Source organism: Diospyros lotus, chromosome 4 (assembly GCF_014633365.1).
Source record: "Diospyros lotus cultivar Yz01 chromosome 4, ASM1463336v1, whole genome shotgun sequence".
In the NCBI taxonomy this organism is placed as follows: Eukaryota; Viridiplantae; Streptophyta; class Magnoliopsida; order Ericales; family Ebenaceae; genus Diospyros; species Diospyros lotus.
The window spans coordinates 15,801,081-15,816,849 of NC_068341.1; the positions used below are offsets into that span (position 1 = coordinate 15,801,081).

Below are 15,769 nucleotides of genomic sequence, written 5' to 3' on the forward strand. Positions count from 1 at the left end.
TCATTTAGGGTGTTTGGTAGCCTTTATTTTGCTTTCACATTGCCTTCTCATAGATCTAAATTTACTCTTAGAGCCACAACTTGCATTCTTCTTGGTTATCCCCTTAGTGTGAAAGGTTACAAGCTTTATGAAATAACCACCAAGAAGTTCTTTGTTTCTCGTGATGTTGTGTTCCATGAGGATGTTTTCCCTTTTCACTCAATCATTTCCTTAAATGCAGTTGTGGATCCTTTCCTTGATTTGGTTTTACCTCGACCTGTTCTTGATGTGCCTACTTCCACCATAGCTACACATGACTCTGCTGTTAGATATGAGCCCTAAAGACCAGTTCCAGTGACACAAAGGGACTCGATCTTGTAATTCTTTAAATATTATTTAAATGACAAGTTTATGTTTTTATTTAAATTGCAATATGGTTTAAATTATAAAACATATATCCATTAGTATAATAAGAAGTGGATACCATTCTTAAGTGTTAAGAATACGAGTTACGAATAATCCACAATTTGTTATACTATAAACATGTTCCTGGCCATAGAATTCCTATCATGGATGATAGCAACTCGTAAAGGCCAGCATATTGTCTTCCTCCTTGTTTCAGTATGAGATACTGAAAGATAAGGTTGGTGAGTCTCGTGCCATTCTGTATGAGCTATAGAAGGAAGATAAGTGGGTGCTCGTTACAAGAACGAGTTCACTGAACGGGACTGTTAACATTAAATCACATGGGTTATTTCTCACGGGTCAATGATTTAATGTTAGCTGCGATTTTACAACTAGTCCTTAGACCTGAGATGACATGGATATCTGTGTATTGGTGGATTAGGATATCAACGATATCATGTGGTTGTTCTAATCAAGGATAATCATACGTATCTATGTGCCTGATTCAGTGATACATGAGGTATGTGTGCATTAGACATGGAATCTATCACCTCGAGATTTATGAGGAAGATATCCTATGCGATCCAGTAATCACTTGACGATAAATCCTTGGCCGATGTAATATGACGATGGAATTTGTTCCATACGGGTTGTGTCATAATTTGTCAAGATTGATTTTGGATTTGGTCATATGACAAGATTAAGAGATTCGACCTACTGACCATGATCTCATATCTTGTCGGGATATAGGATGATAGAAGGACCGTATTGTATGGTAACGTAGTAAAAGGTTCACAATACCCGCTTCACAATAAATTGGGTAATCATGATATATTGCTAGATGTCACTCATGATTTACGAGAATTAATTGTTGATTATTCTTGTTGCCAATTTATTTGTGGACCCAGAAAGTCCCACCCAAAAAGAAATTACTTTCAAAGAGAAAATAAATAAATTAGTAATTTTATAATTACTAATTATAGTGCATTTATTTATTGGATAAATAAGAATAATTAAATAATTATATTATGAATGTAATTATTTAATCATAGATTGGGTTGGGCCTTTTGCTAGTACATTAGGCTTGGCCCAATGGCACTATTGGATTCAAATAAATTCCATTGGATTGGGCTTGGTCCAATTGCATTAAATGGAATGGGCTTGAGAAGCCCAACCCATTTAATGAAGAATAGTTTTTAATTGGAACTATAAATAGCTCCAAACTCTTATTTTCTCTCATAAGTGTCTTCTTGATTCACTTGAATGTAGAGAGAATTTTGGAGAAGTGTTCTTGAATCCAAGAGGTAAGTTAGAAATTTTTGTGAAAAATTTCTTCTACTTATCTTCTCTCTTTGATATTCTTGAATAGAAGTGATTTCGGGTGGACCGACTCGGCATCCTACACTTGGAGGATTATACGGCGGGAAATCTAACGGTGAAATAAGATTTCATCAAAGAGGTATTTTTCGTTTATGCCTTCGTTTTATTAAACCATAATTTCTGAAAAACGGGATACCTCCAAATTAAATTTTAATTTCTGCTGCGCATATGATAAGATCTATGTAACTCAACATCTGCCTCTCTAATTGAGGTTCCTTCTACTATTGATCACGTTCCTTGTCCTAGTGCTTCTGCTCCTTTAACTCGTCGATCTACTAGGGTCACTAGATCTCCCTTTTATCTTTAAGATTTTCATTTCCATTTGTTAACACAAACACCACTTCCTCTTACAATATCCTCATATCTCTTGGACCACTATATTTCTTACTCTACCTTGACACCCTTACACAAACATTTCCTTCTCAATGTTTCCTCATTTGAACCTCAATTTTACCATCAAGCAGTGCACTATGCTTACTAAAGGGATGCCATGAATGCAGAGTTGGATGCTATGCATCTTAATAATACTTGGATTGTTACTACTTTGCCTCGAGATAAGCATGTCATTGGATGTAAGTGGGTGTATAAGATTAAATATAAGTTAGATGGATCAATAGAGAGGCATAAGGCTTGTTTAGTAGCTAAGGGGTACACGTAGCAAGGGGGTTTGTATTTCTTTGATACTTATTTCCTGATAGCCAAGCTCATTATAGTCAAAGTCCTCTTAGCTTTAGCTGTCATTCATAGGTGGCCTCTTGTCCATCTTGATGTCAATAATGCCTTCCTCAATGGAGATCTTTTTTAGGAGGTTTACATGGACCTTCCACTTGGGTATAAGCCTCGGGTTGCTGCTCCTCCTTAAAGAGAGAGATTGGTGTATATAATCCATAAGTCTATCTATGGATTAAAACAAACTTCAAGACAATAGTTTTCCAAGTTCTCTACTGCCCTTCTTAAGTATGGCTTTCTTCAGTCTAAATCAAACTATATATTCTCTCTGGATCTTTGCGTCTCCGGTATTTCATTGGTCTTGAGATTGCTCAGTCTATTAAAGGTATTTTCTTGTCTCAAAGACACTATACCTTATAACTTCTTGAGGATATGGGTTTTTAATCTAGTAAACCAATTATGGTTCCTATGATCCTTAATGTCAAGTTGTGTCCTACTGAGGGTGATTTACTTGAGGATGTTTCTGCCTATAGAAGGCTCAATGGCGGATTGTTTTATCTGACTATCTTTTTCCCTGATATCACATATGTTGTTCATAAGCTTAGTCAGTATGTTTCTAAACCTAGGAAGCCTCATCTTGATATAGTACATCATTTGTTGAAATACCTTAAGGCCTTTCCTGGACAAGGATTGCTCTTTTCTATTTCTTTTTCTTTAAAGATCCAGACCTTCTCAGATGCTGATTGGGGTTCTTTTCTAAACATTAGGCGTTCCATCACAGGCTTTTGTATTTTTCTTGGTGATTCTTGGATTTCTTGGAGGGATAAAAAGCAGATCACCGTGTCTCGCTCATCTGCTGAGGCTGAGTACAAGGCTCTTGCTTCTACAGCTAGTGAGGTTATGTGGCTGCATCAACTTCTTATTGATTTGAAAGTTTCTCCTATAACTCTTGCTCTCTTATTTTGTGATAATTAGGTTGCAGTTCATATTGCATCCAACTCTATTTTCCATTAGCGCACCAAGCATATAGAGTTTGATTGTCATTTTGTTTGGGACAAGTTGCAGGCTAGTGTTTTCAAGCTATTGCCTATTCAATTTGCTCATTAATTGGCTGACATGTTCACCAAGCCTTTACTAGCACCTCAACTATCTCATCTATTGGCTAAGATAGTTGTTCTTGATATTCACAATCCATCTTGAGGGGGAGTATTAGATTTAGTGTGTGTTTTTCGGTTTGGTTGTTGTTGTATATTTTATTTCCTATTGTATGTTGTAGTTGTTGGTTAGTTGTTGTTTGGTTTAGTTAGTTGTTATTGTTGGTTATTAGGCTGTTAGGCAGGGTCGACCCAACAGTGAAGCCAAACATGCCATGGCATAAGGCCCTCAAAATTGCAAGGCTCCCAATTTTAAAAAATTGTAATTGTTGGTTGTCCTGCTTATTTTTTCCCACAAATGGACGGATCGTAACAAGTAATATAATGATGAATAAAATACCATTCCCATGAGCATTAGCTTTTGATCCCTACTTTAACCACTATTAACTTTAATAAGCCACACACAATTAAAAGAATACTCAATGGAAGTTTTATATTAATTAAAACTAACTCACCAAATAGAAAACACAAAATAATTCTTTAGGTTTTTGAATGTAGAAATCTAATGCACTAGGGTTCATGAATCCACCGTAGTTCTATAATTGGTTTAATCTTTCAATGATCGGGTTTTATAATTCTAGCTTTGAGCTGAAAATCAATGACCCTAAGTTAATCAAAAGCCTCTCTCGATGGTCAATTGAATCTATGCTTACATATGAGATTAATTATCTCTAATTAATCTAAAAATATACAAACATGCATTTATCCACAATGATCATCAAAATAAGATTTCACAAGGTATAACGATATGTAACGGTCCGACTCCTGGAGCCACTACCGCGAATAGAGGATTCGTGAGAGGGTCATTACCAAAATAATACCGAACAATAACACAACTACAACTCTCACACAACCCTTATTAAAATCATAATCTTTATTTTATATAACATCTCATAATTGTCATTACATAGCTGATCACCGTGTGCCCATTCGGCTTACATAATACACATATATCTCAAACATAAAACATTACTCTTAACACAAGCACTATGACACCTAGGATTTAGTTTCGAGAGAGCTCTGCACTTGCTACCATGACACGATGGCCTAGACCCAAACCCGCTGAACCTACTTGCTATCATAGACGTTTCTCTTACCTGGAATGATGGAAAACAAACGTGAGTTGCTAGACTCAACAAGCTCTAGAAAGAAAGGCTATAGGGTATAGACAAAACTCTTCCCATAACACCCCATGCAATTCATGCCAATGCAACGTCATGTCATGCCATGCCCAATACCTGCCTTATTTCTAAATGCACAAACATATAATAAACTGCACATAAATGGTCCTTGGGGCCCACATAAAACACACATTGGCGCCCAAGTCCAAATACCATTTCCCTTACATGTCCCATCTTGTCGCTCACAACATAATCTGTTGACGTGGGTCTCACCCCAAGGTCTTTCTATTGCCGTGGGTCTCACTCCCAAGGTCTTATCGTGGGCCACGCCGCCGTGGGTCTCACACCCAAGGTCTTACCGTGAGCCACGCCCGCCACCTATACTCATCACTTAAAAACGCACATTCTCACCATACAATACAACAATTAGGAAATGCAACGGCTTTTGCAGCATAAACGTGATGCAAGGCCCTCATAAACCAAGTATCAAGTCATGCTACGCCCACATAGGAATACACACATGCGAAATGCTCTAAATGCACTAGCTCACCTGAAGAACCCAAGTTCGCTCTTAAACCAACCAGGTCATGCAGATGCTCACACATCCCATCACACATAAAGCATGTCCCCAAGTGAATGCAACACAGTCCCTATGCAGCACACACATCATGATATGCACAAGCTAAGGCGGGAATCTAGCAGTACCAGCTTTTCTAGCCCGTCTAGCGCTTATCGTAACAGTCGATGATTGGCGCCTTTACATCCAGCCATCCACTAACACGACCAACAATCGACAGTCAGTGGCTTTGTACCCCATACCCTTAAGACACACATAAACACTATTAAACTCAATCACATAAACATAATAATATCGTTCTCATTCTCATCTCCTATCATGTTATTGAACCATTCACTTTTCTCATTAAACCCATTCTCATAATCCCATAAATCATATTGATTTCTCTAAGAACCTATCCCCAACGGGTTCAACATCATTCCCAAGAAAAGCGGAGTAATACGAAGCTCCGTGACGGTTGAAATGAAAGACCCCCATACATCATTGCTTAGCTCATTTCATTAATAGTAATCCAATTAATAAAATATAAGTCATAGGGTGGTTACCACACGAATTATTATTATTAATACGTGGAACCGAGTTGCGTTGAGGGAGAGAATAAAATACGAGAAACCACAGAGACTTTCATGGGAAATAAAGAACATGGGGAAAGGGTTAGGAGCTTGCCTGTAATCGGCTGATGTCGGCCTCTCTTGTGCTCCCGTTGCAAAGTAAAACGTTCTATATAAAAAAACAAATTAACGGCTCAAATTAATTAAATTTAACTGCATAATCAACATAATCTAGCCATATAAATTCTATAAACTAAACATATAACATTTATGCTAATTTTACTTACTTACCGAAATATTTTATACACCGAATAACTCCAAAATTCTCTGATTTCTTTTCCAATTTCTTCCAATTCTTTCTTCTTTCCTGCTTCTACTGGCCACTTCTTCTTCTTTCATCCAATCTCTCCTACTTCCAGCCCTCGAAATGGCTGATATCTGGGCCAAAAATGGCCTTAAAATAGCACACGACACAGCAACTTGGCGGCCAAGGCGAAATGGGCGACCTAGGGCACCCCACGTGGCGCGTTCTACGCTTGTTTCGGGGGTCTCTTACGCTGGAAAAATTCTAGCAAAACCTCTATTGTGTGCACACGGCCACGGGTCGATCTCACGACTTCACCCAGCACAGGCACGTGTGACCAGTTGGGCTGGCAGCCTTCTTACACTATATACGCAGGCGATAATATTTAAGGGGCCCTTAGTCCCTCTTTTGTAATTTGCACCACAGCCCCCAAACTTTTGAAATTCACACTCACCCTCGAACCCTAATTTTCGCTTATTTCACTTGCACCCCAAATCTCCAAAAATTTACTAAATTAATTTATTTTACTATTTCCATAAATACTCCCAAATAATTTAATTAATTACTTTAATTTCTCATTTTCTCAAAATATTATAAATAAATATTTTCTCCAAAATTTTCAAATACTCCAAAATATCCTCAAATACTAAAATTAATAATTATTACTTATCTCCAAATTTTTGGGATGCTACAATTCTCTCCTCCTTAATAGAATTTCATCCTCGAAATTCACGTTCGATCCATTTCCTCAAGACACGCTCGCAACTCTCATGATATTACTCAACATTACCTCTGGAACATTCCATACCATTATTTTCTAGTATCTCTTTGGGCGTCTCGTCCCACGGGTTTATTCCCTAAGTTTTGTCCATGTTGGGTTCGTCTCATGTCACGTTTATCGAGTCAACTACCAAACTTATCACAAAACAAACTCTTGCCTTGTGCCTATTCGATAGATGTGCAATAATATTTTGAGAGTCTCAAATTACTTGGATGTTTTGCTTGAGAGCATTTGAGAGTTTTCGGGTGCTTTGGATATGCAATAGAAGCACTTGGATACTCAAAAAATGAGTTTGTGGGGGTATTTATAGGCATTTTAGCCACTTTTTCAACGATTAAAAATTTGACCGTTATAGCAAAATAACTTAGTATAACTTAAAATTAATATGTGTACTCAAATACCAAAGAGGGTTTGTAGATTAGTTGGCAAGGGAAGACTTGGAACTTACTAACAGTCTAGGATTCAAGACATGGGAGGTGCACCTAGTTTGTTTTATTCTTTTTGAGTTACACATGTTATAAAAATATTATATAAATTAATCTAAAATATATTTAAAAAATATTTTTAATAGAAAATAATATTTTTGATAATGCATATGCTATAAAATATATTTAATAAATTAATTTAAAAAATATTTTTAACAAAAAATAATATTTTTGGTAATACATATACTATGAAAAAAATATTTTATAAATTATTAAAAAATAATTCAGTACTACAATTAATATATTTAAGAAAAATACTATTTTTGTTAATCACCAAAAATATTATAATTTGTATATTAAAAATTATCTTTTTTGTTAATCATCAAAACTTAATTAATATGAGCAAGTTGACTCAACAATAATATATATATATTAATAATAAATATTTTATTAAAAAATTAAATACAAAACATTATAAATTTATTTTATTTGGTATGATATTTTGTATTCAGTTAATTCAATTAGTAAGAGCTTTCAAAGTGAAGATATGCATATTGATGTTGTTATAGATCAATTAAAATGTCTTATTTCTTTTTTTGAAACTTATAGGGAAAGCGGATTTGAATCTGCTATGATTTTTGACAAAAAACTTGAAAATGAAATGAAAATAAAATCCATACTTTGTGAAAAACGTGTGATTCATAGGAAAAAATAATTTAATGATAATGTTGATGATGATTAAACACAATCTGCTGAAGAATATTTTAGAGTTGATTATTTTATATACATGATTGATCAAGTTATTTCATCACTTCAAAATAGGTTTGACCAATTTGGAATATATGAACAAAAATTTGGATTTTTATGCAATTTTAAGAAATTAAAATCAATAGATGAATATATTTTAAAAGAGTATTATTTGAATTTTGAAAACGTTTTTAAATTTGATGAATTTTCTGATATAAATGGTTTAGATTTATTTTTAGAATTAAGAGTGTTACTTTTCAAGAGAAAAAAATAGTTCGATGGAAATTCTTTATTATATCAAAAGAGTCGATTCTTTTCTGAATGCATATATTGCTTATAGAATATTATTGACAATTTCAGTTTCAGTAACTTTTGCAAAAAGAAATTTTTTAAAATTGAAGTTGATAAAATCATATTTGAGGTCAACTATATCGCAGGAAAAATTGAGTGGACTAGTTATATTATCTATTGAACATGATTTATTAGATAAACTTGATTATGGAGATTTAATCAACAATTTTGCATCTCAAAAGGCAAGAAAATTTGATTTTACATAAAAGTGAACATAATTCAACACATATTTGTAGAATGAAAAGTTGCTCATTATTGATGAATTTTATCTTTAATGTTATCAGTTTTGTAACATCTTGCATCGCACAATAAGAAAGACTGGAATAACTTACTCTGATGGGCCTACGAGAACTTTCTAGGGGTCACCCATTCTTGAGTTTTCCCAGCTCAATCAAGCTTAACCCTAGAGTTTTTTTACCTACATTCAACCCAAAAGATATCCAATTGATGTTATTTTCGTCCTTACTTATCCTCGATATATACTACATTTTTCTAGACTCTTGAGGTATTACAAGTTTAATATTTTGTTTTGTTTTCTTCTATAAGAGAATAAAAAATGTATAATTTTTTGCTTGCACTGAATTTTTTAGAATTTCAAGAAAAATTAGTTTTATTTTTCTTTGTTTATTGTAATAAGTTGTTTGTTTTTTTTTTTTTTTTTCTATCTTTGAGACATTATATTTTAATTGAAAATTTATTGTCGTTAAGAGATTATTATATTTTGTAGTTGATTGAATTTTAACTTTTTTTTATTTAATAAAATGATGAAATTTTTGTGTAAAAAGGTGTATTATTTATGTTTTTATAAAAAAAATTAATACTCTTGAGAAGGCATCGACAAATCTTTTCGATAAGACCCCCAATTTCATTGACCTAGCTTTGCGATTAAGCTTAGGTGACACTATAAAAAAAATTAATTTTTTGCGACAGTTTTAAAAACAGTTGCAAAACATGGTATTTTGCGACCGTTTTTCAAAATCGTCGCAAAATTTATTAAAAAATTTAATTTTGTGACGATTTTTAAAAAATCATCGCTAAATTCAAAAAATAATTTAATAATAAAAAATTACAATTAAATTTTGTGGTGATTTTTGAGAAATCGTTGTTAAATTCAGAAAATAATTTAATAATTAAAAAATAAAAATAACTTAACATTTGCCGCGGTTTTGAAAAACCGTCACAAAATTTATTAAAAAATTTAATTTTGCGACGGTTTATAAAAAATTACAGCTAAATTTAGAAAAAAATAAAAAATTAAAAAATAAAATTAAATAACATTTGTGGTGGTTTTTAAAAACTGTCGCAAAATTTATTAAAAATTAAAAAGAAATTTAATAAAATTTTAATATATAAAATTTTAATAATTCTTAAAAAATATATAAAATCTTCTTTTATTTTTAATCAATTAATTTATTTTACTTAATTTAATTAATTTAATTTTAATTTATTCCATTATTCTTTTAAAAAATAATCAATTAATTTATATTTTTTAATTTATATTAAAAAATAAAAAATATAATTCTGAAAAATAGTGATTGGATTAATATATAATATATATGCGAGAATATATAACAACGAGGCTTTGCAGGTTAGATGATTTCATGCGTGTACACGTACAGGGGTGGTCCCGAGTTTGAAACCAAGGAAAGGGAAGGTTCTAGCATCACCACGTGGACATGCGACCACGTGACATGTAGGGTTAGGCACGGGCGATCGAGCAAGAGAGCTAGAAAAAATTCAATTTTTTTTTTTAATTTTTTCGGCTGTTCCGAAACAGCAGCTAATTATTTTTAAAAAGTCGCTAAATCACTTATTTTGCGGCATAAGAGCTGTCACAAAAAATATGACTTAACGACGATTACTCCCACGATTTTTGAAAACCGCCTCTAAATACTTCACGATTGTTGATTTAGTGATAATTTTTAAAATTGCCACTAAATTACTTAGTAGTGGTTAACCGCTGCTAAATGCGAAAAAAATCACCGTTAAATGTTATTTTTTTTTAGTGTGATCTAACATGGGATTACTTTGTTTTGTATTTAACTCGATTTTCTCGAGGTTAGCCTCATGAGTAATGAATTGAGGTATTTTTTCCATCTCACATTCTAACAATTACAAGACATATGTTAAAGGTGATCATTAAACTTATGATAAATGCCCGTCCATCTTGCGATCATCATAGATATATAAATTCATCATTAACAAACAAGATAATCATGCACAAATAAAGAGTATATATTCCAACGATGGAATCTACGGCAATTAGGCAACGTAGCAAAACATATAATATTATAAAAACTAAATTATAATTGAAAAACAGCGCATCTAATAAATTTCTTACTTATATATGTATATATATATATATATATATAGTAATTAGACCACTCCAAGTGTAATATTCACCATCATATACGGCTTGATTAGTTGCAGTTCAACATTACCCCCTTTCATTTTATCTCTCCTAATTTATGTGTCGGGCACCATCTTGGGGGCATTTCTGTGTAATTTTTATTATGGTTGCAGATTTGACAAATTAATTAGCTAATTGCTGAATTAGTGAATCAGGTCAAATCACATTTTTTTATTATTGATTTCTTACAATCAAATGTTTTAGTATATGAATTGTTAAGAAAAAGAAATCTATTTTCATAGCTTTAAGAAAGAATTCTTAATTTCCCTTCTAATAGGCATTTATTTAGATAGTGGCCAGTTCTTGAAGGTTATATTAACACATTTTTAAATAAATAATTAACCGTTCCTTATTAAAAAGTCCTACATGATTTTCACCCCAAAATGGTCTTCAATAATACTGATGCTTTTAATTTTTTTTTTTTTTTAAGTTTGAGAGATGTTCAAAGTAATTAATGTCTGATGAAGATAGAATTCTATAAAGCAGTCATATCTATTATTTTGAATTTGATATTTCTTCTAACACTGCTCTTATTTTTTTATACTTTGTTTCTTAATTTATATTTTTATCTGTTAAAATTTAAAAAAAAAAATTGACTTAAAGTTACAAGAAGGCTTGTGGGCAGTTGACGACCTCCAGAGCACCAATGTACTGCCTTTTTGACTTTTGAAAATCCAAAAGTCGTCGCCCATATATTTTATTAATTAATTAATTTGGAAGCACCGATCGAGCAGCATTCCACCATACATCCAAGTGTGAATAGTTGAAAATAGTATATATATTTCCTAGCATTTTTCTCCCGCTTTAATTACCTTTCATGGAAAATAGAATAGTAGCTAGCTAGAGCTAGGCTCTCTTCATTATATGGAGGCATCTCCCATTATTTATTTGATTTCCTATCTATCTCAATTTTCTTTAATATTAATCCAAAATTTGTTAGATTAATTAATACTTGACTATATTTTAGATTGTTGGTATTTTAAGATGAGAGAGAGAAGGTGATTTCATTTATATGTGGTTTGTCCATTCCGTTATTCATGCTTAATAAGAAATATGATCAAAACAGTGTCTTTCTTATATATGGGGCTCATTAAAAGAAAAATTTTAAACTCTCCAGAAAAAATAAAATTTCCAAACGACTTTTTATTGTAAAAAATGCATTCATACAAGACTTTACATAAACAAATTATTACAAAAATGATGTGCTATTTATGGGTAGTTATATATAACTACATAATTAATTGCAAAAATGTTATTGCATGTCATATTATTTTGGTGATATTTTCTATGTTAAAATTTTTGCTCAACCTTAAGATTATTTTATTAAAATGGTGTCCATGGTCCTTATATACTTTCGGTAAATTACACTTAGAATTTTTATAATTTGAACTATTTTGCAAGAAGTCCCCTATAATTTAAAACTGTAATCTTTGAAAGTTTCTACAATTTTGTCCTCACTGGTGGCCTCTAAGTAGCAATTCCCGTTTGACTATATAAGTATGAGGTTACCGTTTGAATTTTTTCATGAATTTTATTATAGATATTTTTATAATTTTATAAATATATAAAAAATAATTTCTATAGTTTTATTTTAAATTTCACACAAACTGTTTGTGATTTTGACTATTTTAAAATAAATTTCTTGTGAGTTATTTTAATTTTTATAATTAAAATCTAACTGCAAATACAATTTGTTTGGGCTATATATTAACTTAATGAAAGGGATAAAAATATTTCAGAGACATTTTTAAATCATATAAAGTTTCTATTTACAAATAACCCAAATAACATGCATTTGAAGTGTAATTTAACCTATTACTCTTAAGTATAAGGGAGCAATATTCTTGCATAATTATACAAAAATACCTAAAAGCAAGCTATAATGGGGTTCGTACATTTCGCAATAATTTTATACAAGATAGTTTTTCCTTTTCAAATGATCGACATCATCTTTATGTTACACATATATATAGTTTCCTTAAACATCACTTAATCCAATGTGCTCAAACTTCACCCTTAAGAAGAAACACAAGCACAAAAGTTTGGCAAATATTCCACAAATGCAGATCATGCATTGCATTCAAAACTAAAATTAAACTCATCATCAAAGATATATATATATATATATATATACACACACCCACCACATGTAAACTCTGCTGTCCAAACATGCATGTCTATACATATATCCTATTATGAACCAACAAAAGCAACGCCAAACCCATGAAACTATCCATAACTAAGAAATCGTATTCGTGAATGGCTCCTCAAAAAGCAGTTCATTCCAGTTGTAGGAAGAAGCTCCAGAACCTCCATGGCTGGAGCCGCTGCTGCTTTCTCCCAGATTGCTCAAGAAATTCTCTCTTTTCGCCGGCGCCGGAGAAGAGTGATGAAGCCATGCAAAGTTAGACGGGTTAATATAATTATTGCCCACTTGGCCAATGATCTGATCATCGCCGTTCAAGGGTGTTTGGAAACAGAAAGGGACTTGTGGGTCAACTGGCAGATAGGATGATGAGGAGGTGGTGAAAGGTTGTTCACGGAGTGGTTGAGAAGTTGCATTATTTTCAATGGAAAATAGGGCATGATTCTGCAGCATCTGGGTTGAAGCTGAATTCAGCAGACTGAGAAGCTCAAGATCTGAAATACTACTATTATTAGGGTTTATTGTGGGTGTCGATGATGACAATGATGACTGGAAAAGAAATTGCAAGGAGTGAAGTTTGGCCAATTGGGCAGCTTGTTCTTGATCTATTAATGGTGGCTGTTCCACAAGCTTGGCTAGGGCTATGAGGTGAGACAAGCTGGTAAAGAGGTCTGTTCTGGGTCTGTGGGTCATCGGATCGAAACCCATTTGAATCAGTTTCTTCTTCAGATGGGTGTTCCAGAAATTCTTGATTTCGTTGTCTGTGCGCCCTGGTAGATGGGTCGCAATTGCTGACCATCTTGTAAACAAACGTACATATACAATAAACACGATCGAAATTAATAATTAGAAGTACAATGGTAAACATTAGTACCTAATTTAGTGAAAGGTTGGGTACATGGTTAATTAGTTACTTGTTTCCAAGGATGGAATGTAGACTCAGAATAGTTTGCTCTTCTTCTTCAGAAAATTTGCCTCTCTTGATGTCAGGCCTCAAGTAATTCGTCCATCTTAATCTACAGCTCTTGCCACATCTATTCAGACCTGCAACATACACATCACACCACAATTTAGGAAGAAAAATGACGATATTTGTACGAAACAATATTTCCTTACCAGCAAGCTTAGGGAGGGCTCTCCAACTTCCATGGCCGTTTTTCTGGATGTAATCAACAAGCTTTTGATCTTCTTCAGGAGTCCAGTGTCCCTTTTTGAGGCCATTTTCATCGTCACAGCAAGGGGACCTCCCCATTGATTCTCTATATATTTCAAGCTACTCTGCTTTCTGGATGTCTTGATGATTTGGCTACTCTGCTCCAGCTAGCTTATTTGGTACGAACAATCTAAACCATACTTTGAGTCTATTTATATCCTACTTTTGCTACTTAATAGATTCTGTAATTCTTCAACAATTAAAAAACATAATATTTAGTTCTTAATATATAAAATCTCAAAATTTCATATTTTAATTATTAAAAATTATTATTTTATATCTTTATCATAATAAAATAGATGCTTTGGATTTAAGGTTTTTTTTTTAATCTATAGATAATTTAGTCTTTTTTTCATAAAAAAAAATTAATATAACATGTCTGGCTAGCATAATTTTTTTATGACATAAACATTTTCTTTGCTATGTGTATGTCTTATATGTTATAAATAACAACTCTTTACTCAAATTAAAAATAATATTTTTTAATAATTAAGATAAAAAATCTTGATATTTTACCTATTAAAGCTTAAATATCATATTTTTTAATTATAGAAAGAGAACAACAAATTAGACAATATATCCAAATACTATCAATTGATCATTTATGTGACATTACTTGCAAAAATAAGCGTGTTTGCACATGGACTAATATTTGATCACGGTAAAAATTTAAGACAAGAGCTTTTAATAAATGAGATATAGAACCACCTTATACATCAAAAATTAAATATCATTTTTTTTTAATGTTAAGGATATAAAGCCTATTTTTGCCTTGCTTGCTTTGCCTTGTATCTTCGTCCAGCCTTAATTTCATTAATAATGTAATGTCTGACAAAATTTATGATTTGACACTTCCTCTCACCCATTCCATCATAATTAATCAACACTATCATTTTCTTCCACAGTGTGACAAATACACCCATCCCTTTTTTAATCAACAAATAAAAGTTTTGTACTTCATTTGTTACACATTGAGAGTTTCAAGTCATTCATCAAAGTTTTTGCCTTTTTATCTCCTTGTGAGTATATATACATTTTTTTAGAAATTTGATTGGTAGCTTATTATTAGATTATCTTAAATTTAAAAAGAAAGAGAATAATTAATAATGATGTTGTCATCAAAATTTAATAAAAATTATTATCAATATATAATCATGAACAACACCTATATATAGTGTAGAACTATTCTAGCTAAATAACCTCCTTTGGTATGCAAATGTCTCTTCTAATTCAAATTTATTTATTCTTTTTTTTATTTTAACTATTTTGGCTAAATAACTTTTAAGTTTGCATCAATTCTACACCCCTAAAACTTACATAAATATTAATACCATTTCGATGCATTAATTATGAATTTTTCTTTCTCTTTTTCAAATTTAACCAGTCACGATCACATAATAATAGTAAACTTTATTTATTTATATGGTTAAGTATGAAAATTAGAATAAAAATTAATACTTATGCAAATTTTAATGGTGTTGTAGAATTAATATAAAATTAAAATTTTAAATACAAAATTGATAATTTTTAAAATTTGTTATAGAATTGGTGCGGTC

The 15,769-nt window shown here is 32.0% G+C and overlaps 2 protein-coding genes across 2 annotated transcripts; one reads left to right on the forward strand and one right to left on the reverse strand.

Moving 5' to 3' along the window:
* The first annotated feature begins 2,892 nt into the window (after positions 1–2,892).
* Positions 2,893–3,408, forward strand: LOC127799694 (uncharacterized mitochondrial protein AtMg00810-like). The gene has a single exon (XM_052333917.1). It carries the CDS (start codon positions 2,893–2,895, stop codon positions 3,406–3,408), a length of 516 nt encoding a protein of 171 aa, XP_052189877.1.
* A 9,538-nt stretch (positions 3,409–12,946) lies between these two features.
* Positions 12,947–14,323, reverse strand: LOC127800022 (transcription factor MYB93). Its single transcript, XM_052334393.1, has 3 exons — positions 14,117–14,323; positions 13,915–14,044; positions 12,947–13,799 (listed from the first exon to the last, which is right to left on the reverse strand). The coding sequence occupies exons 1-3, from the start codon at positions 14,250–14,252 to the stop codon at positions 13,094–13,096; spliced, it is 972 nt and encodes a 323-aa protein (XP_052190353.1). The 5' UTR covers positions 14,253–14,323; the 3' UTR covers positions 12,947–13,093.
* Between the last annotated feature and the right edge of the window lie 1,446 nt (positions 14,324–15,769).

Excerpts from the sequence above, each read along its gene's own strand:
- LOC127799694 (XM_052333917.1), top strand. The coding sequence starts at position 2,893 with ATGGTTCCTATGATCCTTAATGTCAAGTTGTGTCCTACTGAGGGTGAT.
- LOC127800022 (XM_052334393.1), bottom strand. The coding sequence starts at position 14,252 with ATGGGGAGGTCCCCTTGCTGTGACGATGAAAATGGCCTCAAAAAGGGA. Across the intron at positions 14,045-14,116 it reads AGCCCTCCCTAAGCTTGCTG|GTCTGAATAGATGTGGCAAG; the intron begins GTAAGGAAATAT and ends TGTATGTTGCAG. Across the intron at positions 13,800-13,914 it reads CATTCCATCCTTGGAAACAA|ATGGTCAGCAATTGCGACCC; the intron begins GTAACTAATTAA and ends TTTGTTTACAAG.